Source organism: Haliotis rufescens, unplaced genomic scaffold (assembly GCF_023055435.1).
Source record: "Haliotis rufescens isolate VD_foot unplaced genomic scaffold, xgHalRufe1.0.p SCAF_4, whole genome shotgun sequence".
Lineage (NCBI taxonomy): Eukaryota > Metazoa > Mollusca > Gastropoda > Lepetellida > Haliotidae > Haliotis > Haliotis rufescens.
This window is the reverse complement of record NW_025964112.1, coordinates 29,087,389-29,114,963: the sequence shown is the minus strand read 5'-3', so window position 1 is coordinate 29,114,963 and position 27,575 is coordinate 29,087,389. Positions and strand designations below refer to the sequence as shown.

Genomic DNA, 27,575 nt, shown 5'->3' with positions numbered 1-27,575 from the left:
GAAAGGTTTATTTACACGTATTGCATATTTTCATTGACTGTGTGGCATGGCAATTTAGCACGGCACCAGAGACTAAATGATATTGAGGTTTGTTAGTCTTTTCATGAGGCTTATTGTCAAAAAATATTCTAATCTAAGATAAAATTATGTAAAGACAGCTATGATCTTTGATATTAATGTGGTACAAGAAATGTTTGGAGGCAGTAGGTTTACAATAAAAAAATAAACATTAAATGGCCAATCTGCAGGTAATCAACAGCATGGCCACGACATCTTGCCATATTGTAAACACATTGTGTCAAGGTGAGTTTCGCATGTGGTACCTCATCCCTACTTTCTGTTGATGATACACACAATGCAACAATAATACAACAACTGAAAATATTAACTTAACATCCAAAATGATGTCAACTTCACCTTTTTGTGTTTGAGTCAACTGCTGTAAAGTTCTAGTTTGATTTGTTTTCCATTCATTGAAACTCTGATACTGATGCTATATGGTACTATGGTAATATGCTGTAATTGTACAAGAGAACTGATAGCTAATGATATTTGTAAATACATGTTATCTAATACACATTCTAAATATCCTGACCGCCTCCATGGTATAGAGGTAGAACGCTCGGCATTCAGTGGCTAAAACAAGGACGGGTCGGCTCGGAGTCAGTATACTGTATCTTAGTGGGGTATCCATGTTAAACTGTGGCATGGTATCCAGTGGCCTAGCGCTATAAAATCAGCATAATTCCAGACTAGTACAAGCAGCCACTCGCATGCATGCACATCGCAATGTAAGTGCACTAATTTTTAATATGATGTTATACCCCATTTCACCTCACCTATAAATCTCTTCAGGAAATATTCATACTTCCAACATTCTGCAATGGATATTTATTAATATTAGATTTACAAATTATTGATGTAGTGTGTACTCTTGATTATTGTATGACTATCTATCTTTAGCTTAAAAGCTTTGGTTTTTCGTTCAATGACGTTACAATTTGTAATTGTATTTGTGTAGGCTAATAGACTAGCTAATAGTCTGTGATTTCCCGCCCCTGTGAATTGTTGTCTTGATAGGTGCACATGGTTCTCACATGGATGACATAACATCAAATAGCTGATCTGATCTGTGGTAGTATAAGGGAGACACATGGTTTTGATTTCCAAATGATAATAATATTTTCTTTGACTGAACTAGAACATAGTACATTTTCTTTGAATACATAACCACAGTATTTATCTGCATTCCAAACGAATTCTCTTGGTTACAGTGGAAAACGTAAAAATAAATAACCATACGCAGATTGTCTGTGCTTGTAAGTGTTAATAAATTTGTGATAACTAGAGAAAGACTCTCTTTTTAAAAGTTGTACCAGATTTGGCATATTTTTTCCCATTCTGAAATGATGTCATTACAGGAAGTGCTTATAACGTCGTTGTTAATGTTGTTGGGGGAATTTAGCAAAGGGTGGGGATGAGGCTGCTTCTGTTTTCGCATGTTATAAAACATTTCTAGTTTATAATAATTTGTTTGGATATGGAATTAGTGTTCTGTGTTGGAGTGTACTATGACCTTGCTTGCTATTGTGTCCACAGATTACAGGAATCCTTGAAAAGTCAGCAGTATGGAAGGACTACAAAGATCAAAGGCATGACCTATTCATCACAGACTCCAACATATCAGGCTATCTCACAGGTATGACATAGTTTTCTCTAGCCCATTGAGACTTTTATGGAAGCTGCATATATATGTGAACAGTGGTGCTCAGTGAGTCCATCAGCCACAGGTCATTGGTGTAATCCAGTAAACATTTTCCATGATTCAGATGAAATTTTGTGTGGATGTTTGTTACTATAAAGCGGTTCAAGTTTGTTCCAAACTTCAATATTTAAATTTCATTGCGGCAGCCAGGTAGCAAGCCATCTTTGATTCAAAGGAAAATAACATAAAGGACCTGAAGCCTGAAACTTGGATGGCCAGATGGTCATGATAATATTTTGTTCTTTAAGTTTAAGTTTAAGTTTGTTGTTTATTGAAAAAGTGTTTGTCATCCTCCTGAGAAACCACTTGACAATAAAGATAAAACTTCACATGCTTGTTCCAACCTTTGATGACAACCCAAAATGTTAGAATCAAATTTTCAATATGGTTGCCACTGCAGCCCACTTCTGGTGATAATGATGAATAGGGAGGAGAGCACAAATTTAAAATAATTCACCCTATATGTGATATCATGGTATGGAAATTGCCCTTGAATTCTAATGTTTGTCTTTAAAAGGCCTTAAACCGGCATTTGCCTTGAACTCAATTGCATAATGATTTCTTGAATTACGAATGTTCTACGAACTGAATGTGATTGCAATGCGGTTACTTCCCTTTATACTACGTCACAGCATTGCATGTTTGCATGTGTCAGCAGTGAACTGAAGTTTCAGGCTCAAAAAGTATAACATAACACATCCTGACCAAACAGTATTTATCCCCTGCCACAAAGTGGGGTTGGGGATATAGGAACAGAGTTCGTCCGTCCGTCTGTCCATCCTTCCTTCCGTCTGTCCGTCCGCTTCTCACAGGGGACAATTCTTTTAAAAAACTATTCAAGTTAGAGAAATAAAATTTTACACGCTGATGTTACTCAAATTGGTGTCGTAAATACTTTTTTAACTGAGTTATGGTCCTTGATCCATGTTATTTTACTTTGTACATAGTGTCTTGAATGGGGACAACTCTTCTCAGAAACTACTGAAGTACTCTCGTTCGGCCATCATTCACATGCAGCTGAAGCCTGCTTTCATCTGACCAATGGATACGTCTCTATGTTCTGAGGTTCCACCCTTGGTGGACCGCCTCCGTGGTCTAGTGGTAGAGCGTCCGCCCGGAGAGCGGAAGGTCCGGGTTTTGATCCCCTGCCGTGTCATACCAAAAGACGTTAAAAGATGGTACTTGTTGTTACCCTGTCTGGCGCTCGGCATTAAGGGGCTAAAACAAGGACTGGTCGGCTCAGAGTCCGTATACTCTGTCAAAGTGGGGTTAAACTGCGGCATGGTATCTCAGCGAGCTAGCGCTATAAATCAGCATCAGTCCGGACTAGTACAAGCAGCTACACAAACATGCACATCGCTATATAAGTGCAATAATCTTGGACGCGACATTAAACCCAATTTCACCTCACCTCCACCCTTGGTGTGCCAAACACCACTGTAATCGCAGTCTCCAATGACGTTGTACCAGTTTGTGGTGTTTGACGACTCTTCAGACCCTCATTCCAGCAGCTCTTAAACGATTCCGCAATGTTTGGCCAGACAGATGTCTATTGGGTAACAAATTACGCCTCAGGTAGGTGCTCGTTGCAAATGGATTTCTTCGCACTAATCGCAGTAATATCCTTTTTTTCACATCCAGACATCACAGGAGGGCGTCCCGTACGTGGCAGGTACTTTACGGAATTGGTTTGGGCGTGTTTTCACACTCATTGGCTGATTACTGAGTAATGGTAACCCAGTTGAGGTCCAGTCCCCTTGATAGACATCCCAGCGGCATGCATACCAATGATTCTCCATCTTAGTGCATCACATACTCTCCTCCTTGCCATTTCTGTCTTGACGACTACACAAATCAATTTACACCGTTTTCAGTACCAGTATTTGCTGCGTGGACATACTGTCTTTTGCTGAGTGCTAGGGAGGCATGATGCACGTGCAAAACACAGGAAATTGGGACGTCACCATCACGCATGAACAGTCACATTATTCGGACAAAACAACATTAATATCGTAATTAGTATTGCCATCAACATTAAGCACTATGGTAGTGTATTATCATACATAATATTAGGGGGTGCTTAACTTTTTTTTATGTGTATTCTTAAGTGTGAAAGACTGAGAATTCTAAAGTTTAGAAAAGTGATATTCCACAGTAGTGACAGAAAAGTGTCTCTGCAGTGAAAAAAATACTTTGACGGAACTACTTTCCACACAAGAGTTACTTCCCTTAACCCTGTACTTGAATTATCTCCCCCTGAAACAGATTATCTTATGCTAATGCTAATCAAAGAACATCAAAGTGAAGATGGATTATATTGACCTTTTACTCACTTCAATGGATTTTAGTATGTTCGAACAACATCAAGAAGCTCCTCCCAAACATTTCTACAAAGATGTTGACAGATTTCTTGATAAGCAAGAAAATGAAAACACCAAAAAAAAGAAGACTGCTTACAACGTACCTGAAGATTCTTGCTGCTTCTCTTGCTGGGGAAGGAAAGACCAGTTGAAGAAATAGAGCCCCTTGTTCTCGATGACCTCATATGCAAGTTCCTCATCTCAATTCGCAAGAAAGATGCTTCAGAGTATGAACCCTCATCTCTTTTGAAATTTTCTGTCTTCCTTTGAGCGTCACCTTAAAAGGAAAGCATAAGGGTTCAGTGTCATTTAAAAGTGATGAATTTCCAAGTCGAGATCAGTGCTGAAAGCAGAACAAAATATTCTTAAAGCACAAGGAAAGGGAAATAAATCCTAGGCCTCTGATGAGATAACAGATGAGAACCTTGATACCATGTATCAAGCAGGTTCTCAATGCTTGTCCAACAGAATCAGCCTCATACATTCAATGTGGGCTCTCTGTACATTTCTATTTTGGGATGAGAACTAGGAAATAGGTACATCAGACAAAATGGGTGTGTGTGTGTGTCAAAATTAAAGATGATGACAACAAGGAAGAGTACTTGGTATTTATCTCGATTACCCATTCTGGAGAAAACACAAGTGACATTCGCAGGACACCGCTTTGCCATCCCTGATGAACCCGATCAGAATCCAGTGGCCTGCTTCAACAAGTACAGGTACAACCGACACACATCCACTTCTTGCCAATCAACCACTTCGGGAAAGTCGACTGTGCCTGGTACTAGAGTTCACTGATGGCCTTGAACAAATTATACAGTATCATGAATGACATGTAGGATGGAACAAACATCACAAAAAACAAATGTCTCACAAAATAAGTTTTAATAAATTATACCTACTATTGACTCATTTAACAAAAAATATACTTTAAAAAAATCATAATTTAAATAAATAAATAATCTAGTTATTTGTCATGTTTATGTCAGATGATTAAAATTAAAATTTAAGTAATATTGAAGGCAATAAATGATATCATAATACATAATTAAAACTTTTATTTTAATCTCACTATATATTTCTTCCTTCTTCTTTGGATCCTTGTGTGGAAACATCCTAAAACAAAGTTTCCAGCTTCTAAAACCATTTTGCCTGAACCCCAGCACCTGTATCACCATCAACGTCTATCATTTACTCCAGGTAAACACACAGTAGGGGCCATAGACATCGCTACCCCGACTACAGTTACCATTACGACTACCAACCCTGCCCAACCATCCAAGCGTGTCAACTCCAAGAGAGAGAATGATCTGGCATAGGGTGTCAGGTGATCAAACCATGTACGTCACAGTGCATGGGATTGTAGTGTGTGACCCAATTGTTTGGGTGGTAACTATGGTGTGAGGGGAGTTCAGGCGAAATGGTTTTAGAAGCTGGAATTTGTTTTAGGACGTTTCCATACATGGATCGAAAGAAGAAGGAAGAAATGCATAGCGAGATAGGATATGTATATAAATATAAAATTTACTGTAAAATTTTCAATGATTCATAAATTTACACATTAAGAAAAACAAATGAATTTGCATCAATTACTTATTTTTTGCAGCATGAGAAAGCACATAGTTAAGAAACCTTTGGATGAAGGAGTTGCCACAAATCAAACAATGGAAATAGCAGTTAAACATAACAATTTTTGTCTTTCTTAGCTATCCAATAACAGTCATGCTTTACAAAGTTAACTGACATGAAGTTACTTTGAAATGTCATCATACATAGACATAAATACAACAAATATAGATTTTTGTGTTCATATCAATACTAGAAAACTATATACTATAAGAAACATAAAAGTAGTATTCTAAATACATGTATTAAACTCCCTTCAGGTCACAAGAATACCAACTCCATCAGGAAATATTTCTACATGAAGCACAGGCAGCAGGAGAAAGTATAGCAGATATTGTCCAACGTGCACACATCAACTGCCTCATCAACTGTGACATTCAATCATTTTTTCTGATGACATTAAGCGGCCCAAGTGCCTCATCAACTGTCACATCAGGAATGTCAGCTTCCAGCACAGCCACTTCCATGCACATCACATCAAACCGAATGGCAAAACTAAGTTTCCTGTCTAATATCTTGTCTAACAACACAATAAATGGAAATGTCAACATCTGCATTTTGCCAAATGCATTCGTTTTCAACTCCGCAGGATCAGAGAAACAGCAGCCATTGGCTATATTGCTTAAAGCGATTTCTTCTCTGGAACTAAGAGATAGATATCAACCATACTTGGTTGGAAGCATTCTCCAATGGTGGGGATTCAAATTAGAGAAATGGAGGGGCTGAACCCCACCAGTACCCCCGGGGACTGTGGGGCGTGGCTAAAAAGGTAATTTCGCAATATTGATTTAAACGACTTCTTCTGTGGAACTTTAGAGATGGACATCAACCATATTTGGTTGGAAGTATTCTCAGGTGGTGGGAATTCACAGTTGTACAAACAGATTTGCTGAACCCCCCAGGGGCTGAGGGGCGGGGCCAAAAAGAGTTTGTAACTTGAGACACAGTTAAGATCCCAACCGTATAACCATATGTACTATTGCTGAGTATAATGAGAGGAATGCACATATGCTGAACAGAAAATCTTTGTTTGTTTGTTTTGTTGTTTGGTTTTTTTTATGTATAAAATTAAAATTCACAGCATCACTACTAAAGTTTACCATTACCACGAAGAGAGAGTGGTATTATTAATGATGTCTACTGTGTACCACCTTGCCAGAATTGGATCTCAATTTACTTAGCTTAGTGTTCGATAAAGGCGACTGTTCGTCGGTTAAAGGCGTTGTTTACGGTTTTCGTGCATGTTTTTTTTCCTCTGCTTTGAAACCCAAACGATTGTGTTATCCCCTGTGGCTGTACCTTCATTTTCCTGCTTAACCAAATATTATAGTCATTTTTGGTGATGGTTACATCGCTTTACATAGAGGAGGATCACTTTCGGTCTCGTTTGACTACTGCGACTCCCGCCTATGTGCGGACCAAGCCCCTGTCCACGTGCCCGCTCCCTGGCTTCTACATTCATCCCGTTTTTAAATGGCCAGTTCATCGTGTTGGACTATGGCCCTTTACTCAGCCTGGGAAGTCAGACCGTCAACTGAGGGTTGCCTCTTCCCCCAACACGCTTGTTACTCGGGTCATCGTTTCTGCAGCGCTCTGAGGATACAGCTACACCTCTCCGGCTTTCTAATGACAACCCCTCTGACCGAAAACACTACAATCGTCGCTTACTTGGACAAGACCTTCGCTGCATTCCGTTGTCTTGATCAGAAAAATCAAGTGATTGTCATCATGAGCATCCGTCTAGGTCTTGGGATACGATGGCCTGCACCAACCATATCAGCGAACTTGGCCAACTGGTCTCGTTGGCCTCTTACAGGCATAGTCACCTCGTATGGCGAGCTTGAGATACTGATGTTTTTCTCTCTACCGGGATCTTTATGAATCCGGTCCACGTGCCTGCCAACCATGTATCGTCTTACGATACTCTCCTATGAGAAATCACCATTACAAGGTTTTGAAGCTCAACACAACGCGCCTTCCTATTCAGATTTGAATCATCAGACAGACATTATCCTGAGGCTCGACGAAAATCTTAGCATCGACGCCCTCGATTTCAACCTGATATTCCATAACAGGTGATGATGCTGGAGACAACGCGCTCCCCTATACAGATTTGAATTGTCAGACGGACGACATCAACCTGAGGTACGATATCATCACAGCCGACCTTTAACATCGACGCCCTCGAATTCAGCCTGATATTCCATATTAGTTGGCACGCCTTATCCATGGTCAACCAACACCATTCTAACAGACGATTCTACGGGGGAGTTCATCGGTCTTTCATCGATACAATCGGCAGTTGTTCGATGTCTGAAGATGTTTTTAAGCGTCCCATATTCTACAAGGAACGGACTGCCTATACACCGGTGTTTTTCGTTACTCGGGACACCGCTCATGTGTTGGGAGCTTTTGACCATGTGATCGGAAAGACTGTTGTATTTCCTGTTCTGCGCACTTCACACCCCGAGATTGCTATTTGTAAACAAGACTATCATGACTTTGGTTACAGGCTGATCTCATGCGAGCCGTGCGAAGAATTGACAGAAGTTGTCAATGACTATACGTACGGTCTGTCACATCTTCACAACTCCCTTTGTTGTCGCATCGATACCGGAATGCACAGCGCTTTTTCCGGTGCTAAGGCGATGGGATCCATCGTCTCTTCACCAGTTCTACGCGTCTCCGATCAACCTAGCAGGACAAGTCATCCCTCACTTATTCAAAACGAGAGCTGGTGAATATCGACATTTATTTCGGTATATGATCCTAATGTCCTCCACGTCCATTCAAGGCACGGTTTCTGCTACAACCGCTCTTCCACATGGTCCCGATTACCCTGTTTCGTACAATCAACCGGTAAACTACATCTTCAGTCTCGTTTTTTCTACTAAATACTAGATCAAGATTTTACCATTGCTTTAGAAAACAATTTTTCGATCTGCATGCGAACTCATCTCCACATCAACATTCAACGTTCTATGTATGGTAGTAGCTATTACACTTTGGACGACCTCTCCGCTACCCCATTCCAACCGTCACCAGTCAACAGACGACAGCTTGGACTAACACAACTGGAAGGAAACCACCCTTCTTGTCACTGGCAGTACACTACCCTTTGGAATTGCTTTGACCCATGACTATGTACACAAGTGACTAAACCAATTGCTGTTCGTCACACAGGATATCGACAATTACTCAAGACTACCATTTTTACCCGGAAATTATTAACACAACTACGTTGGTTAATAAATTATCAGAAGTCCCACTTACAACCATTCCAGGATCTCGATTCCTTGGGATCAAGTCTAATGAGCCAGTCTAACATCCTAGTACCAGAACAAATGGAGGAAACACCTCTTGTGAAGGACAGTGGAATCGATCGTGTGCGCAGGAACTTGTTTACACAAGCCGGACTACAACAACCACTTGTTCATGGATGCTTCACTTCAAGGTCGGAGAGCTCACTTCAACTTGGAAGTAACAACAGGCCTATGGTCAGAAGCAGACAGCTCCACCACATCAATTATCTCGAATATGAGGCTGTAATCCGGACAGTATTTCTTTGGACCAGTGGTGGCACGTGGTCCTGTGCACAGCGCACAGATCACAATCAGGTGAAGTTAAGCAACGTCAGTCTCGGAGAGTAGTTGGATTGGTGACCACGTTAAGCAGCTTGACTCCTGAGAGATTCTAGGACTTCGATCCTGCCCCTCACTGAAGCACATGTACCACATGTGGTGTCTCCTTAGGCAAGTGACTTTGTTCGCAATGTGCCTCTTTTCACCCAGCAGTGAGTGGGTACCCGGTAGGATGAGATGGTAATGTAGCTGTTAACCTTCTAGCACCTCACAGGCAGCTTGGGTTGTATACTCCCCAGGGAGATGAGAATGAATATCGAGTGCTCACTGATCCATTGACCGGGATAATAATAGTGTAGGGCTATGAGCATCCACTTGGTGAATGGAATCTGACGCATTATAAATGCACTTATTATATAAGACAAAACAGTCAAGAAACCAACGTCTGATGATCAGGTCACTCATTTCAACTGTGGCATACACCTTCAAGGCACAATGAAATCAGAGACCCTCCTGCAGTTGACCTTTCACCTTTGGTAGACAAGCTCAACTTACAGATAAAGACAAGACATATACTGGGAGCGGCAAGTGGATTAGCAGACACTTTATCCAGACCAGCCAGACTATCGCCAACAGAATGGAAGCTACGGCCGAAGCATTCCAACAGGCAATAAAAGAAGAGGTTGTCTACTAGTAACCCTATTTGCATCAGATAACATTGTGTCACCAACACCAGACCCACAAATCTGGTCAATCAATGGTCTGACGATATCATGGGAGGACCTGACTGCCTTGCGTTGCCCCCACCAGGCTTGATACCAAGGATTCCACAAAGATCCTACACACGAGCTACCTACATCTGCTGTTGGTAGCGCCTTCTGACGACAAGTACTTGGGTTCCAGAGATCATCGAACTGGCAGGGATTCCACCGCTAAGACTTCCAAACTGGTCACATCTACTGCTACATCCTCCCTCCAATCAGGTCCATCCAAGACCAGAATTATACGAACTTCAAGTATGGAGTATATCAAGAGCAGTCTCATAAGAGGATTTGCTTAGCCCTTCGTCAATCAATGAGAATCTAGGTGACGATAAATGGAAAAGTTTTCACCAGTTTGCAAGATCCAGGGGTTTTCGCAGCCAAGCTACTATACCACAAGTAGCAGATTACCTATGTCACCTATGAAGTACAAGGCATCTTATGGTTCGACACTGGGCACTTACTGGGCAGCGATCAGTTCTGTACCAACTACTCACTAATGGGATAAAACTTGCTACAGTTCCCGAACCGATAGATCTACACAGATCTTTCAGACTGTGAGTAATTCAGGCGTTACCATGACTTCAGGTTCCAAGGTTTCCGATGTCGCTGACCTTGGACATTGATTCGCTCATACCACCTTATGGACCAATCTTCCAGATTTGGCCCTCCAGCATGGGATCTCCCTGTATTCCTCCGTCACTTCTCCTGACTGACTATAAATCAATTGTTGATAAAACCTCAAACTTTAAGTTCATGACAGTCTTCCTGCTTGCGCTGGCTCCTACAGCTCGTGTTAGAGGGACTCGTGCTCAGACGTCGGTTGAGGCAGGTTCCAGTGTCTTCAATAGGATAGCATTCAAAGAGAACCGGATCGTCTTTTCAGCCTCCACCACTCTCACTGATTGAGAGCTGATGTCATGGAAGACGTCTCACTTTATCAAGCCTGAGCCTACAAGTCCTACTTGAAGGCATCTCAGACCATCTGTCGCTGTCGCAAGCATGTTTTCATACACTTGTCGACGGCTGCAACTTCTGATGTATCTTGAACCACCATCTCCACTGGCTACGTTCTACTATCCTCGGGGTCTACACCTTTGAGGGACTACCACCCCAGCTGCTTCCAATCCTCATGAGACGAGGGCAGTGACTTCCACCTTGGAGTTGCATAGTATTGCACACTTTCAGCCATCATGGAGGGATGTTCTGGCGTTCTGATATGGTCTTTGCCTCCTACTCCTTTCGGAATCTCAGTTGCCGACGTCCAAGGTCACAGCTGCCACACAGCGCAGATGAGGAAGCCCAGCAGACTACAAGTCCAAAGTCTGGTTTCCTGTATATACTGCAATATTTTCATTTATTGCTTGTTTATTGGGTTTCCCAGACAAGCTACCAGAGGGAGGGTATATATGCTTGTCTGTTGGGACTTCGGTCTACGTCAATAGAAGCCACAATCCGGTGTGGCCATTTGTTTAAATGGTGTCCGGATCTTCTACCTGCTCACCTCTGTCTTTGCGCATGTGATGTCTCAGTAGTTGATTGACAACCTGTGTGATAAAGTGGTATCGTCAATCGTTCCTCTTCTCGTTCTTACCTTATTCAATCTCTACATGAGTTTGATAGATTGACGGAGCGATAAAAGAGATCCCAAGCTGGTCCACCTTATGTCCTTGGGAGCGTATGTGTGAGGTCTGTCTTGTAGAACCTGCGCCGGGTACTGGGTGTTTGAAACAAAACACCTCCTGCTAGCCGGGGTGAGGTTAAGTTGTGACCGAGTAGGTGTTGCCTGGCTCATGGTTACGCGGTCGTTCTTGGAACGGCGTCCTGTGTGAAACCAAGGAACACATGATTCCCCGATGTCATGATGTATATATCTTGGTAGCACAAAGAGTGTTTTTTTAACCAACCCTTACACGATTTTATCACTAATCATTGTAAAATCCTTTGAATTTTCCTGATTAGTTCCAGCCTACTCGTGTATGTCTCATGGTTGAAGTCCTTACAGGCTAGGGTTTCTGTGCTCCACCATCCAACCGTGGGATAAATGCATAGTGTGAGATAGGATAAGTTTACAAATTTGTAACTTTTATAATAAATTGTATATTTATATACTTATCCTATCTCACACGCTAAATGCCCACCCAACCATCCCTGCATCACAGTTACACCAGCCTGTACGCTCTAGATTGAGAATGAGGGTGCTGGATATGTCAGGTGATCAGGTCGCTGGGGTCGTGTCGCAAAGGATTTTAGTGGTGCGTGAACCATGATCACATTGATGTGTGGGATGTGTTACACAAGCGACCAATCATCGTAGAAAAAACAACGCAAGATAAACATATTTTTATTGCATATATAAGGTTTGTGTGCGCACTTGTGATGTGCTTCCAGGTCGCCTTATACACGGAGTATAGGATTTGGGGTTGATTTTGAAGGCGTGGGGTCACCTTATACACAGCGATATACGGTATATAAATATACAATTTATTAGAAAATTTACAATTTTTTCTGATGACATTAAGGCGACACTTTTTTTATTTCTTGGTTTACGGATTTCAAACTCATTTCAAAAGTGAGGCAGGCCAATTAAAAAAAAAAAAAAAAAAGCCTCTCACATTTTTTTTACCTGAATTTTGTCCTAAAAAGTTAGGTAGGTATGAAAAAAAATATCCTGGCGTAATAAAAGTAAAATAACTCAATTTTTCAAGAACATTTTTTTTATATCCCTGGCACTCAGCTTGTGCAAGGATGGCAACATAACAATTTAATATTCATGTCATGGGTGGAAATGCATGAAAGACGCTGCTATTTTGGCAGCATGGGCAACGTTTAACTCTTTCAACACCAGCCAACCAGAAGATTACTGCTGTGACACCAAGTTCCCAGAGACTGTTGTGTGATAGATGAAACCAACATGTATCAAGGAATTATCTGCTGAAATTAACATCTTTGCTACTACATGTTTGGCCATACACTATTTGAAAGGTCTAATTAATCCTATTGTTTATAAATATGAAAGTTATGTGTATTTCATTATTTAAATAATTCATGAACAGCTAAATAAAGTTCGTTTTAAATAAATAATAATGTAAGCTAAAACATTCATAACGTCCAAATTTAGCGCAAATCTAACGATTTTTTCGGCAAATGTAAGAATTCATAAAATCCACTTACCAGTACCTATTTCTTTTTAATTTTCATTTGTTTACGTTGTTGGAACATTATTTTAAAAAGAATTACAAAAAATATCTGTCATCACCCATTTCCCGATGATAGTGGCTGTCCGCTCACTTACATGAGGAAATACCTCGGTTTTCAAAGCTTCGTATGAATAACACATACGTCCTGCCATGTCAGTATACATTAAAAAAACTTATATTGTTTCACCGACAAAATCTGCTACAAGGTTCGTGATTGGTCAAATTTAAGCACGTGACCTAAGGCAGCTAATCAAATTACAGCAACGATAATTTTGGCGAAAGGTTTGGGTTAAATCATGTTATTCTGAACATTTTAGCATGAAATCGCGATCAATATTAAAAATATGGAACTTTATGGATGCATAGAGCTAGGTTACGAGCTGTGACAAAGATTTCTTATGCATATATTTTGGCATTAAGACATCGTGTCCGAGCCGAGAAATTGAGGCGACGAAAGCCGAGATGTCATTTGACTTACGATATGCGATCGCACGAAAAGTTGGAAATAATACTTTTATAAATATATTTTTGATGATTTTATTACTTTGTAAATAAAGACGTTTCAGCTCGTGAAACGTCTTTATTTTGCTATTTGACATGTTCGATGAGGACCCGTTGTCGAAGTGTGTCCGAGAATTTTATTTTCAATAACATTGCGGGAAATAGTGTCAAGTGAATACATTTTTAATCTATAGATTAAAAAATGATAAAAAAAATTCATTTTTTTTTTTTTTAACATTTGGACTTTGAAAGAGCGGCGCATCCATAAACCAAGAAATAAATGTCACCTAAGTGCTTGTCTCTTCTTTAGGCTTTTTAGGTCTCTTTCATATAGTTTATATTCACTTGTATACTACATGTATATTAGAGTAGTGGCCAACCCATAAAAGCAGACTCATTTAAGGAGTAACAGATCCCCACAGAAGAACAAAGCACAGCCACATTTTTCTTCTCAAGATGTCATTTATGCATTAGGAAATGCTGGTTGTGGTGATTTCTTTTGATGGCAGACATGTTTTTTGGTGGTAAAATGAGCATGCGTCAAGTAAATTAAATAAATGTCTTGAAACAAGTTAGTTTGCACATTGGAATGATCATTTTATCCAAAAGTCATCATGCTGACTTAAGAAACCATGTTACTTCAGTTACTACCATTTGGAGGTGTGCTAAGTCGTTACTCAAGTATCACATGTTACTTCAGTTACTACCATGTGGAGGTGTGCTAAGTCGTTACTCAAGTATCACATGTTACTTCAGTTACTACCATTTGGAGGTGTGCTAAGTCGTTACTCAAGTATCACATGTTACTTCAGTTACTACCATGTGGAGGTGTGCTAAGTCGTTACTCAAGTATCACATGTTACTTCAGTTACTACCATGTGGAGGTGTGCTAAGTCGTTACTCAAGTATCACATGTTACTTCAGTTACTACCATTTGGAGGTGTGCTAAGTCGTTACTCAAGTATCACATGTTACTTCAGTTACTACCATGTGGAGGTGTGCTAAGTCGTTACTCAAGTATCACATGTTACTTCAGTTACTACCATATGGAGGTGTGCTAAGTCGTAACTCAAGTATCACATGTTACTTCAGTTAGTACCATGTGGAGGTGTGCTAAGTCGTTACTCAAGTATCACATTTAACTTCAGTTACTACCATGTGGAGGTGTGCTAAGTCGTTACTCAAGTATCATATGTTACTTCAGTTCCTACCATGTGGAGGTGTGCTAAGTCATTACTCAAGTATCACATGTTACTTCAGTTACTACCATGTGGAGGTGTGCTAAGTCGTTACTCAAGTATCACATGTTACTTCAGTTACTATTATGTGGAGGTGTGCTAAGTCGTTACTCAAGTATCACATGTTACTTCAGTTACTACCATGTGGAGGTGTGCTAAGTCATTACTCAAGTATCACATGTTACTTCAGTTACTACCATGTGGAGGTGTGCTTGTCAGTTACTCAAGTATCACATGTTACATCAGTGACTACCATGTGGAGGTGTGCTTGTCAGTTACTCAAGTATCACATGTTACATACGTTACTACCATGAGGAGGTGTGCTTGTCAGTTACTCAAGTATCACATGTTACTATCATGTGGAGGTGTGCTTGTCAGTTACTCAAGTATCACATGTTACTATCATGTGGAGGTGTGCTTGTCAGTTACTCAAGTATCACATGTTACATACGTTACTACCATGAGGAGGTGTGCTTGTCAGTTACTCAAGTATCACATGTTACTATCATGTGGAGGTGTGCTTGTCAGTTACTCAAGTATCACATGTTTCTATCATGTGGAGGTGTGCTTGTCAGTTACTAAAGTATCACATGTTACTACCATGTGGAGGTGTGCTAGTCAGTTACTCAAGTATCACATGTTACTACCATGTGGAGGTGTGCTTGTCAGTTACTCAAGTATCACATGTTACTATCATGTGGAAGTGTGCTTGTCAGTTACTCAAGTATCAAATGTTACATTAGTTACTACCATGTGGAGGTGTGCTTGTCAGTTACTCAAGTATCACATGTTGCTATCATGTGGAGGTGTGCTTGTCAGTTACTCAAGTATCACATGTTACTATCATGTGGAGGTGTGCTTGTCAGTTACTCAAGTATCACAGGTTACTATCATGTGGAGGTGTGCTTGTCAGTTACTCAAGTATCACATGTTACATCAGTTACTTCCATGTGGATGTGTGCTTGTCAGTTACTCAAGTATCACATGTTACATCAGTTACTAACATGTGGAGGTGTGCTTGTCAGTTACTCAAGTATCACGTGTTACATAAGTTACTTCCATGTGGAGGTGTGCTTCTCAGTTACTCAAGTATCACATGTTACATATGTTACTATCCTGTGGAGGTGTGCTTGTCAGTTACTCAAGTATCACATGTTACTATCATGTGGAGGTGTGCTTGTCAGTTACTGAAGTATCACATGTTACATATGTTACTGCCATGTGGAGGTGTGCTTATCAGTTACTCAAGTATCACATACTACATCAGTTACTACCATGTGGAGGTGTGCTTGTCAGTTACTCAAGTATCACATGTTACATATGTAACTATCCTGTGGAGGTGAGCTTATCAGTTACTCAAGTATCACATGTTACATCAGTTACTTCCATGTGGAGGTGTGCTAGTCAGTAACTCAAGTATCACATGTTACATATGTTACTACTATGTGGATTTGTGCTTGTCAGTTACTCAAGTATCAAATGTTACTACCATGTGGAGGTGTGCTTGTCAGTTACTCAAGTATCACATGTTACTACCATGTGGAGCTGAGTTTGTCAGTAACTCAAGTATCAAATGTTACTACCATGTGGAGGTGTGCTTGTCAGTAACTCAAGTATCACATGTTACATCAGTTAATACCATGTGGAGGTGTGCTTGTCAGTTACTCAAGTATCACATGTTACTACCATGTGGAGGTGTGCTTGTCAGTTACTCAAGTATCACATGTTACTATCATGTGGAGGTGTGCTTGTCAGTTACTCAAGTATCACATGTTACATACGTTACTACCATGAGGAGGTGTGCTTGTCAGTTACTCAAGTATCACATGTTACTATCATGTGGAGGTGTGCTTGTCAGTTACTCAAGTATCTCATGTTACTACCATGTGGAGGTGTGCTTGTCAGTTTCTCAAGTATCACATGTAACTATCATGTGGAGGTGTGCTTGTCAGTTACTCAAGTATCACATGTTACTACCATGTGGAGCTGAGTTTGTCAGTAACTCAAGTATCAAATGTTACTACCATGTGGAGGTGTGCTTGTCAGTAACTCAAGTATCACATGTTACATCAGTTAATACCATGTGGAGGTGTGCTTGTCAGTTACTCAAGTATCACATGTTACTACCATGTGGAGGTGTGCTTGTCAGTTACTCAAGTATCACATGTTACTATCATGTGGAGGTGTGCTTGTCAGTTACTCAAGTATCACATGTTACTACCATGTGGAGGTGTGCTTGTCAGTTACTCAAGTATCACATGTTACTATCATGTGGAAGTGTGCTTGTCAGTTACTCAAGTATCAAATGTTACATTAGTTACTACCATGTGGAGGTGTGCTTGTCAGTTACTCAAGTATCACATGTTGCTATCATGTGGAGGTGTGCTTGTCAGTTACTCAAGTATCACATGTTACTATCATGTGGAGGTGTGCTTGTCAGTTACTCAAGTATCACAGGTTACTATCATGTGGAGGTGTGCTTGTCAGTTACTCAAGTATCACATGTTACATCAGTTACTTCCATGTGGATGTGTGCTTGTCAGTTACTCAAGTATCACATGTTACATCAGTTACTAACATGTGGAGGTGTGCTTGTCAGTTACTCAAGTATCACATGTTACATAAGTTACTTCCATGTGGAGGTGTGCTTCTCAGTTACTCAAGTATCACATGTTACATATGTTACTATCCTGTGGAGGTGTGCTTGTCAGTTACTCAAGTATCACATGTTACTATCATGTGGAGGTGTGCTTGTCAGTTACTGAAGTATCACATGTTACATATGTTACTGCCATGTGGAGGTGTGCTTATCAGTTACTCAAGTATCACATACTACATCAGTTACTACCATGTGGAGGTGTGCTTGTCAGTTACTCAAGTATCACATGTTACATATGTAACTATCCTGTGGAGGTGTGCTTATCAGTTACTCAAGTATCACATGTTACATCAGTTACTTCCATGTGGAGGTGTGCTTGTCAGTTACTGAAGTTTCACATGTTACATATGTTACTACCATGTGGAGGTGTGCTTGTCAGTTACTCAAGTATCACATGTTACTACCATGTGGAGCTGAGTTTGTCAGTAACTCAAGTATCAAATGTTACTACCATGTGGAGGTGTGCTTGTCAGTAACTCAAGTATCACATGTTACATCAGTTAATACCATGTGGAGGTGTGCTTGTCAGTTACTCAAGTATCACATGTTACTACCATGTGGAGGTGTGCTTGTCAGTTACTCAAGTTTCACATGTTACTATCATGTGGAGGTGTGCTTGTCAGTTACTCAAGTATCTCATGTTACTACCATGCGGAGGTGTGCTTGTCAGTTTCTCAAGTATCACATGTTACTATCATGTGGAGGTGTGCTTGTCAGTTACTCAAGTATCACATGTTACTACCATGTGGAGCTGAGTTTGTCAGTAACTCAAGTATCAAATGTTACTACCATGTGGAGGTGTGCTTGTCAGTAACTCAAGTATCACATGTTACATCAGTTAATACCATGTGGAAGTGTGCTTGTCAGTTACTCAAGTATCACATGTTACTACCATGTGGAGGTGTGCTTGTCAGTTACTCAAGTATCACATGTTACTACCATGTGGAGGTGTCTTTGTCAGTTACTCAAGTATCACATGTTACTACCATGTGGAGGCGTGGTTGTCAGTTACTCAAGTATCACATGTTACTACCATGTGGAGGTGTGCTTGTCAGTTACTCAAGTATCACATGTTACTATCATGTGGAGGTGTGCTTGTCAGTTACTCAAGTATCACATGTTACATATGTAACTATCTTGTGGAGGTGTGCTTGTCAGTTACTCAAGTATCACATGTTACATCAGTTACTCCCATGTGGAGGTCTGCTAGTCAGTAACTCAAGTATCACATGTTACATATGTTACTACTATGTGGATTTGTGCTTGTCAGTTACTCAAGTATCACATGTTACTACCATGTGGAGGTGTGCTTGTCAGTAACTCAAGAATCACATGTTACATATGTTACTACCATGAGGAGGTGTGCTTATCAGTTACTCAAGTATCACATGTTATATATGTAACTATCCTGTGGAGGTGTGCTTGTCAGTTACTCAAGTATCACATGTTACATCAGTTACTTCCATGTGGAGGTGTGCTTGTCAGTCTCTCAAGTATCACATGTTACTATCATGTGGAGGTGTGCTTGTCAGTTACTCAAGTATCACATGTTACATACGATACTACCATGTGGAAGTGTGCTTTTCAGTTATTCAAGTATCACATGTCACTTCCATGTTGAGGTGTGGTTGTAAGTTACTCAAGTTTCACATGTAACATCAGTTACTACCATGTGGAGGTGTGCTTGTCAGTTACTCAAGTATCACATGTTACATACGTTACTACCATGTGGAGGTGTGCTTGTCAGTTACTCAAGTATCACATGTTACTACCATGTGGTGGTATGCTTGTCAGTTACTCAAGTATCACATGTTACTACCATGTGGAGGTGTCCTTGTCAGTTACTCAAGTATCACATGTTACATATGTAACTACCATGTGGAAGTGTGCTTGTCAGTTATTCAAGTATCACATGTCACTTCCATGTTGAGGTGTGGTTGTCAGTTACTCAAGTATCACATGTAACATCAGTTACTACCATGTGGAGGTGTGCTTGTAAGTTACTCAAGTATCGCATGTTACATACCTTACTACAATGTGGAGGTGTGCTTGTCAGTTACTCAAGTATCACATGTTACTACCATGTGGAGGTGTGCTTGTCAGTTACTCAAGTTTCACATGTTACTATCATGTGGAGGTGTGCTTGTCAGTTACTCAAGTATCACATTGTTCATCAGTTACTTCCATGTGGAGGTGTGCTAGTCAGTAACTCAAGTATCACATGTTACATATGTAACTACCATGTGGAAGTGTGCTTCTCAGTTACTCAAGTATCACATGTTACTACCATGAGGAGGTGTGCTTGTCAGTTACTCAAGTATCACATGTTACTATCATGTGGAGGTGTGCTTGTCAGTTACTCAAGTATCACATGTTACTACCATGTGGAGGTGTGCTAGTCAGTTACTCAAGTATCACATGTTACTACCATGTGGAGGTGTGCTTGTCAGTTACTCAAGTATCACATGTTACATCAGTTACTCCCATGTGGAGGTGTGCTAGTCAGTAACTCAAGTATCACATGTAACATATGTTACTACCATGTGGATTTGTGCTTGTCAGTTACTCAAGTATCACATGTTACATATGTAACTATCCTGTGGAGGTGTGCTTGTCAGTTACTCAAGTATCACATGGTACTACCATGTGGAGGTGTGCTAGTCAGTTACTCAAGTATCACATGTTACTACCATGTGGAGGTGTGCTTGTCAGTTACTCAAGTATCACATGTTACATCAGTTACTTCCATGTGGAGGTGTGCTAGTCAGTAACTCAAGTATCACATGTTACATATGTTACTACTATGTGGATTTGTGCTTGTCAGTTACTCAAGTATCACATGTTACTACCATGTGGAGGTGTTCTTGTCAGTAACTCAAGTATCACATGTTACTATCATGTGGAGGTGTGCTAGTCAGTTACTCAAGTATCACATGTTACTATCATGTGGAGGTGTGCTTGTCAGTTACTCAAGTATCACATGTTACATATGTAACTATCCTGTGGAGGTGTGCTTGTCAGTTACTCAAGTATCACATGGTACTACCATGTGGAGGTGTGCTAGTCAGTTACTCAAGTATCACATGTTACTACCATGTGGAGGTGTGCTTGTCAGTTACTCAAGTATCACATGTTACATATGTAACTATCCTGTGGAGGTGTGCTTGTCAGTTACTCAAGTATCACATGTTACATCAGTTACTTCCATGTGGAGGTGTGCTAGTCAGTAACTCAAGTATCACATGTTACATATGTTACTACTATGTGGATTTGTGCTTGTCAGTTACTCAAGTATCACATGTTACTACCATGTGGAGGTGTACTTGTCAGTAACTCAAGTATCACATGTTACTATCATGTGGAGGTGTGCTAGTCAGTTACTCAAGTATCACATGTTACATATGTTACTACCATGAGGAGGTGTGCTTATCAGTTACTCAAGTATCACATGTAACATATGTAATTATCCTGTGGAGGTGTGCTTGTCAGTTACTCAAGTATCACATGTTACATCAGTTACTTCCATGTGGAGGTGTGCTAGTTAGTAACTGAAGTATCACATGTTACATCAGTTACTACCATGTGGAGGTGTGCTAGTCAGTTACTCAAGTATCACATGTTACATATGTAACTATCATGTGGAGGTATCCTTGTCAGTTACTCAAGTATCACATGTTACTACCATGTGGAGGTGTGCTTGTCAGTTACTGAAGTATCACATGTTACATATGTTACTACCATGTGGAGGTGTGCTTGTCAGTTACTCAAGTATCACATGTTACTCTCATGTGGAGGTGTGCTTGTCAGTTACTCAAGTATCACATGTTACTCTCATGTGGAGGTGTGCTTGTCAGTTACTCATGTATCACATGTTACTACCATGTGGAGGTGTGCTTGTCAGTTACTCAAGTATCACATGTTTCTATCATGTGGAGGTGTGCTTGTCAGTTACTCAAGTTTCACATGTTACTACCATGTGGAGGTGTGCTTGTCAGTTACTGAAGTATCACATGTTACATATGTTACTACCATGTGGAGGTGTGCTTGTCAGTTACTCAAGTATCACATGTTACTACCATGTGGAGGTGTGCTTGTCAGTTACTCAAGTATCACATGTTTCTATCATGTGGAGGTGTGCTTGTCAGTTACTCAAGTATCACATGTTACTACCATGTGGAGGTGTGCTTGTCAGTTACTCAAGTATCACATGTTACTCTCATGTGGAGGTGTGCTTGTCAGTTACTCAAGTATCACATGTTACTCTCATGTGGAGGTGTGCTTGTCAGTTACTCAAGTATCACATGTTACTCTCATGTGGAGGTGTGCTTGTCAGTTACTCAAGTATCACATGTTACTACCATGTGGAGGTGTGCTTGTCAGTTACTCAAGTATCACATGTTTCTATCATGTGGAGGTGTGCTTGTCAGTTACTCAAGTATCACATGGTACTACCATGTGGAGGTGTGCTTGTCAGTTACTCAAGTATCACATGTTACTCTCATGTGGAGGTGTGCTTGTCAGTTACTGAAGTATCACATGTTACTCTCATGTGGAGGTGTGCTTGTCAGTTACTCAAGTATCACATGTTACTACCATGTGGAGGTGTGCTTGTCAGTTACTCAAGTATCACATGTTTCTATCATGTGGAGGTGTGCTAGTCAGTTACTCAAGTATCACATGGTACTACCATGTGGAGGTGTGCTTGTCAGTTACTCAAGTATCACATGTTACTCTCATGTGGAGGTGTGCTAGTCAGTTACTCAAGTATCACATGTTACTTCCATGTGGAGGTGTGGTTGTCAGTTACTCAAGTATCACAAGTTACATCAGTTACTACCATGTGGAGGTGTGCTAGTCAGTTACTCAAGTATCACATGTTACTTCTGTTACAACGATTTGGAGGTGTGCTTGTCAGTTACTGAAGTATCACATGTTACATCAGTTACTACCATGTGGGGGTGTGCTAGTCAGTTACTCAAGTATCACATGTTACTTCTGTTACTACCATGTGGAGGTGTGCTAGTCAGTTACTCAAGTATCACATGTTACTTCCATGTGGAGGTGTGCTTGTCAGTTACTGAAGTATCACATGTTACATCAGTTACTACCATGTGGGTGTGTGCTAGTCAGTTACTCAAGTATCACATGTTACTTCTGTTACTACGATGTGGAGGTGTGCTTGTCAGTTACTGAAGTATCACATGTTACATCAGTTACTACCATGTGGAGGTGTGCTTGTCAGTTACTCAATTATCACATCTTACATCAGTTACTATGATGTGGAGATGTGCTGGTCAGCTATTAAAATATATAACTTTTTAATGTACTGATGTTACTGATTGTACTTTACAGTATTTGTAATGCAGAGTTATTTCTCTTACAGGGCCTACAGGACCAAGTGTTGCAGGCTACTTGACTGCAGGAACCAAGATGACAATGCCAGATGTCCCACCCCCTCTCGACACTGTTCACCAAGATGACCTGCACTAATTGCAGTCCCTTGAAATACCACTGAACAATAACTTTCTGATAAATTACTATGCCAAATTCATTGTTCAGTCATTAACAACAGTAGGATGTTTATCATATCACACACAATATTGAGGTGAAATGCTGTTGTCATAAGTTTGGATATTATGTCATCAGTGCCAATATTATTTCTTAATTGACTTATATAATAAGCTACCCTCTTGGATGTGATGGACTATTTTATACGAAATGCAAAGGCAGTAAATTTGACATAGTATGTCATGTGTCCTCTTATAGTTAGTTACAAGTATATATGTTCTGAATAAGTAGACATAATATATTGTAACAACTTCTTTATGTTACTGTAATGGAAACATTTGGTAATGATCCTTATGCTGTTGTCAAGCAAGGTTGAATAATGAACATGGCACAGAATATGGTTCTAATTGATCAGAGTTATTTGGTGTAAGTCAAATCAACTACATAGAATTCAATAAGTATTGACAAACATTTCCACTTAGCGCCACTTAAATATGATTTATAGGAATATCTCCTGATTACTTGTTGCCCAGTTGCAGCACCTGCACAAAGATACCTGTGAATCAATATGCTCTTTGCTCATTAATTGGTTTTGGCCAAGCTTCAACCTTTGACCTAATTTTATTCCTCTACTCAGTCAGTTGTTCATGTATCAGTGTGTATTAATGTACATGCAGGATAGATGTTATGTAAAACATTCTTATTTCTTTTATTTATGTGAGATAAAAGGCCTTTCTTCTCTTATCGCTAAACGAAATAACAGTATCTTATGCAATGGAAGGTAAATGTTTCTAATGAGTGTATGATAAGACTCAGTACCCATGGTACTTTGATCATTGGTGATGAATGAATGAGTTCATTCTGTAAAGGGCCACCAGCCCATTATACTAAGTACATTGGTTTGATCAGTTCACCTGTACAGAGCACTAACTATTACATCTTCCCGAGGGAAGAGAGTTAACTGACTTTAAAAGTCCAGTTTCCACCCTTGCCGAACTAGGCTAACATTGTTACAGTGACATCGTACAACAAAACTGGCACATCTTTAAGAAGAGAGTTCCTTTTCTTGAGAGCAAGAAATATATACTTTGCAAATCTTCTTATAACATAGAGGTTGCAGCTATATAATTGTTTTAGTTTATCAAGAGTTGGACATATGTAATAATATTTAGGAAGTACATGTTCCTTCAAATTTGAGTAGAATGAACACTCGAGACAAAAGTGGAATTCAGTTTCCAAAATGGCACAATACAAAAGGGACATAGACGTTCTGGCCTTGGTATTGTATAATGCCTACCTGCTTCTACCAATAAATTATGACCAGAACACTGAAACCTAACAAGTGTTGTTTGATAGATGGCTATATCAATACAATTGGTTAGATGTTCATAATACCCTTTCCTTGAAAGAGCAAAAATATTCCAGCTTAGAATAACATTCTAGATTATTATTCCATGTTTGTTGTCAGATATCTTTACATCTTTGCTTAAAACACAATATAAATGCATTTATATTTCCAACACCCTGCTGTAACCAAACCTCCCCAAAACCATATGTATACAGCAGTGATTTAACATTAGTAGCCCAACAGGCTTTACCATTTTCTGCCTTCTATACTGAAGATCATAAGAACCTTTCACGATAACATTAACCTGTTGTGACAATAACCTTAACCAGAATGTTATAACTTTTATGTAATGCAAAACCTTGATTCATGTTCTTTTAACAATTCCTCTTGCAATTATGTTAGGGGTGTTTCTATTCAAGCACAGAACAAGTTTACAGAAACAACCGTTTACATTTTCAATATCAGGTGAAGGATGAAATCCCAAAACCTCTGCTCCATAATTTAAGATTGGCAATACTTTTATGTCAAAAACATGAAAACTGACACCAGCTGGGATTGTTGAGAATTTTCCCAGTGTTGATTGTAGTAGTCAATCTACTTTCAATGTTGGTCTTGCCAAAGTCTTTTGAGCAAGATACCAAGAACCAGAGGACGATAACTGCACACCTTGATATTTATAACTAGGGACTATGTCAATGACGGAATCTCCAATCCTAAACCTTTCATAATATCTAAGTTTGCCTCCATTTCTGAATACAATCACTTGGCTGTTTTAAATATTAATAGTCAATTTCCATTTATCACGATATAGGGAGAGTTGGTCAAGACATTTTTGTAGGCCCTTAGCTGTTACATCTAACAGGATTATGTCATCTGCAAACAATAAAATAAACTATTCCAATGGACTTAGTAGTTGCACCATGAACTCCCTCACAATTCAATTAAAATATTTCACAATACCGTTAGTGAAACATGAAAACAAAAAAGGTGACAGTTGGCATCCCTGTCTAACACCAGAGTAGCACCTGAAGAACTGTGTATATACACACTCTAGAGAAATACAGGACTTGAAAGATCCACAATGTAAAGAGTAAGCCATTCCTATACACAGAGCCTAACACTCCTTTCAAATCTATATAGGCACCATACGTCCTGCCACGTTTTTGAGACAGATATTTATCTAATAAAGTATTAACAATAAAAATATTGTCGGAAGTTTGGAAACCCTTTCTAAAACCTGCTTGCTTGTTAGTTATAAAATGTTCAAGAGCAGACCACTTTCTTAGTCTGTTACAAACAAATTTTGCAAAAAATGTGCCTGCTACATGTACTTAAAAAAATGTAATAGAATTAGAGGGATCATTTGGATTACCCTTCTTCAAGATGGGAAGTATGACATCATAAGACAGCTGATCTGGATAAGAGCCACTTATGAATACTGCATCAAATAATTGTAATAACATGTCCAGACTTTTAGGTGGGGCATTCTTAAGGAAATACACAGGTATCTCACTTCATACGTCCAAGTGGTTGACATTTTAATCTATATATCCAAGAGAGGTACAGTTCCAGGCAATTTTTTCATATTCCTACAAGCCAATGAACAGTTACAGATTATCAGAATATCCCATTGTTAAATGTTTGTATATGTATTTATCTGCAGGGCAGTTACCTTTACAGTTCCAGTTGTTCCCACAGTGGAACCTCACTTCAACTTAACTACTCTGTGTATTATGCATCAAATAAAACTGTTCAAGAATAAACTGTAATAAAATGTTTGCTTCAAATCAATAATCAATAAGGTCTTAAGCTGGATCCCTCCTCACTTGTCAGGTTGTGCAACATTATCAAATTGAAAATTCATGTAAATTAAGCAAGGCATGCAGCATTTGTTCCTTTTTTGTGCATGGATGAACTCTGCCCTTCATGGTCATTTTCAAGAAAGGTTTTGAGGTCATGTTTCATGTTTTGTAATAAATGATCCATCACTTGACTTGCAAAAAAAAAATAACACCTTGAAAAACAACAAAATTTGAACTGTTGTCTTAAATTTACATGTTAATATGAATGTTAAAATTGTCTGCTGATAGTAATTGTGTGAAATACAATAACAGTTGTGGTTACCATATTCTGGTATTTAGACAACAAACACAAGGTAACAAACCGACTTGACAGTAACTATGTGTAGGTCTGTGACTTGGTACATGGAGAAAAGAACGGGTAAATAAAAACAATATTAAAAGGAATTTTGAATAAAATTAATGAAATAAGTTACAAACATAAGTCCCGATATACAAATAACACTTTTTATAGCCAGACAGTGTAATTACATGATTATTTTGCGTACTTCAGTATGGATTTGTTGACATGGTATTTCCGGTGTTTCGTGCTCACGGTAATGTCTTTCCATGGGGGAAAAAAACATCCAAACTCATAATTCGTGTATAATGCGCACCCCCTTCCACACAGCTGTGTTTTTTGGAAAAAAAGTGCGCACTATACTCAAGAAAATACAGTACATGACACTATTGATGTTGAACACATTTTAGGACAGTATCACAAAGAGGCTCCTGATAAATTTCAAGTATTTTGTTTCTCTATTTCTATCTACTGTTGGTAGGCTACTTGTGACTTTGTTTTTTTTATACGTACACATCATAGAATCATGTCCACATGATCCTGTTTTTGTAGGTCAAGATAGAGGATGTAAGGGAACGAGCAAGGCCCGACTCATTTCGTAATAGAGATTGAGAATTTGGTTCTAGTAAAACAGGGACTATTACCTTTATCTTGTATATACTTTGTGTATAGCAAAATGATGCAGTTTATCTGTTGATAGATGATACCTGTCATGATTATGTCCATTCATATTCATTGAAGTAGGAACATGCGCAAGCTCTTTAGCTTTCATACAATTATTTTATGAAGTGTGTTTGTTAGGGACTGGACATGATCCAATGTACAAATTTGTTAGTACTGCATCAAGTATGTTAAAATCATCAAAGATATAAATTTGTTGACATATGTG

At 39.5% G+C, this 27,575-nt stretch overlaps 1 protein-coding gene across 1 annotated transcript in view; it reads left to right on the top strand.

Annotated features, from left to right (window-relative positions):
- Nucleotides 1-26,630, top strand: part of LOC124150126 (dnaJ homolog subfamily C member 13-like) — a 592,425-nt gene extending 565,795 nt beyond the window's left edge. Inside the window, exons 55-56 of the mRNA XM_046522050.2 lie at nucleotides 1,600-1,699; nucleotides 23,075-26,630. Of these exons, the coding sequence (XP_046378006.2) occupies nucleotides 1,600-1,699; nucleotides 23,075-23,181 (207 nt within the window). The 3' untranslated portion in view covers nucleotides 23,182-26,630. The remainder of the gene's footprint in view (nucleotides 1-1,599; nucleotides 1,700-23,074) is intronic.
- The last annotated feature ends 945 nt before the right edge of the window (nucleotides 26,631-27,575 follow it).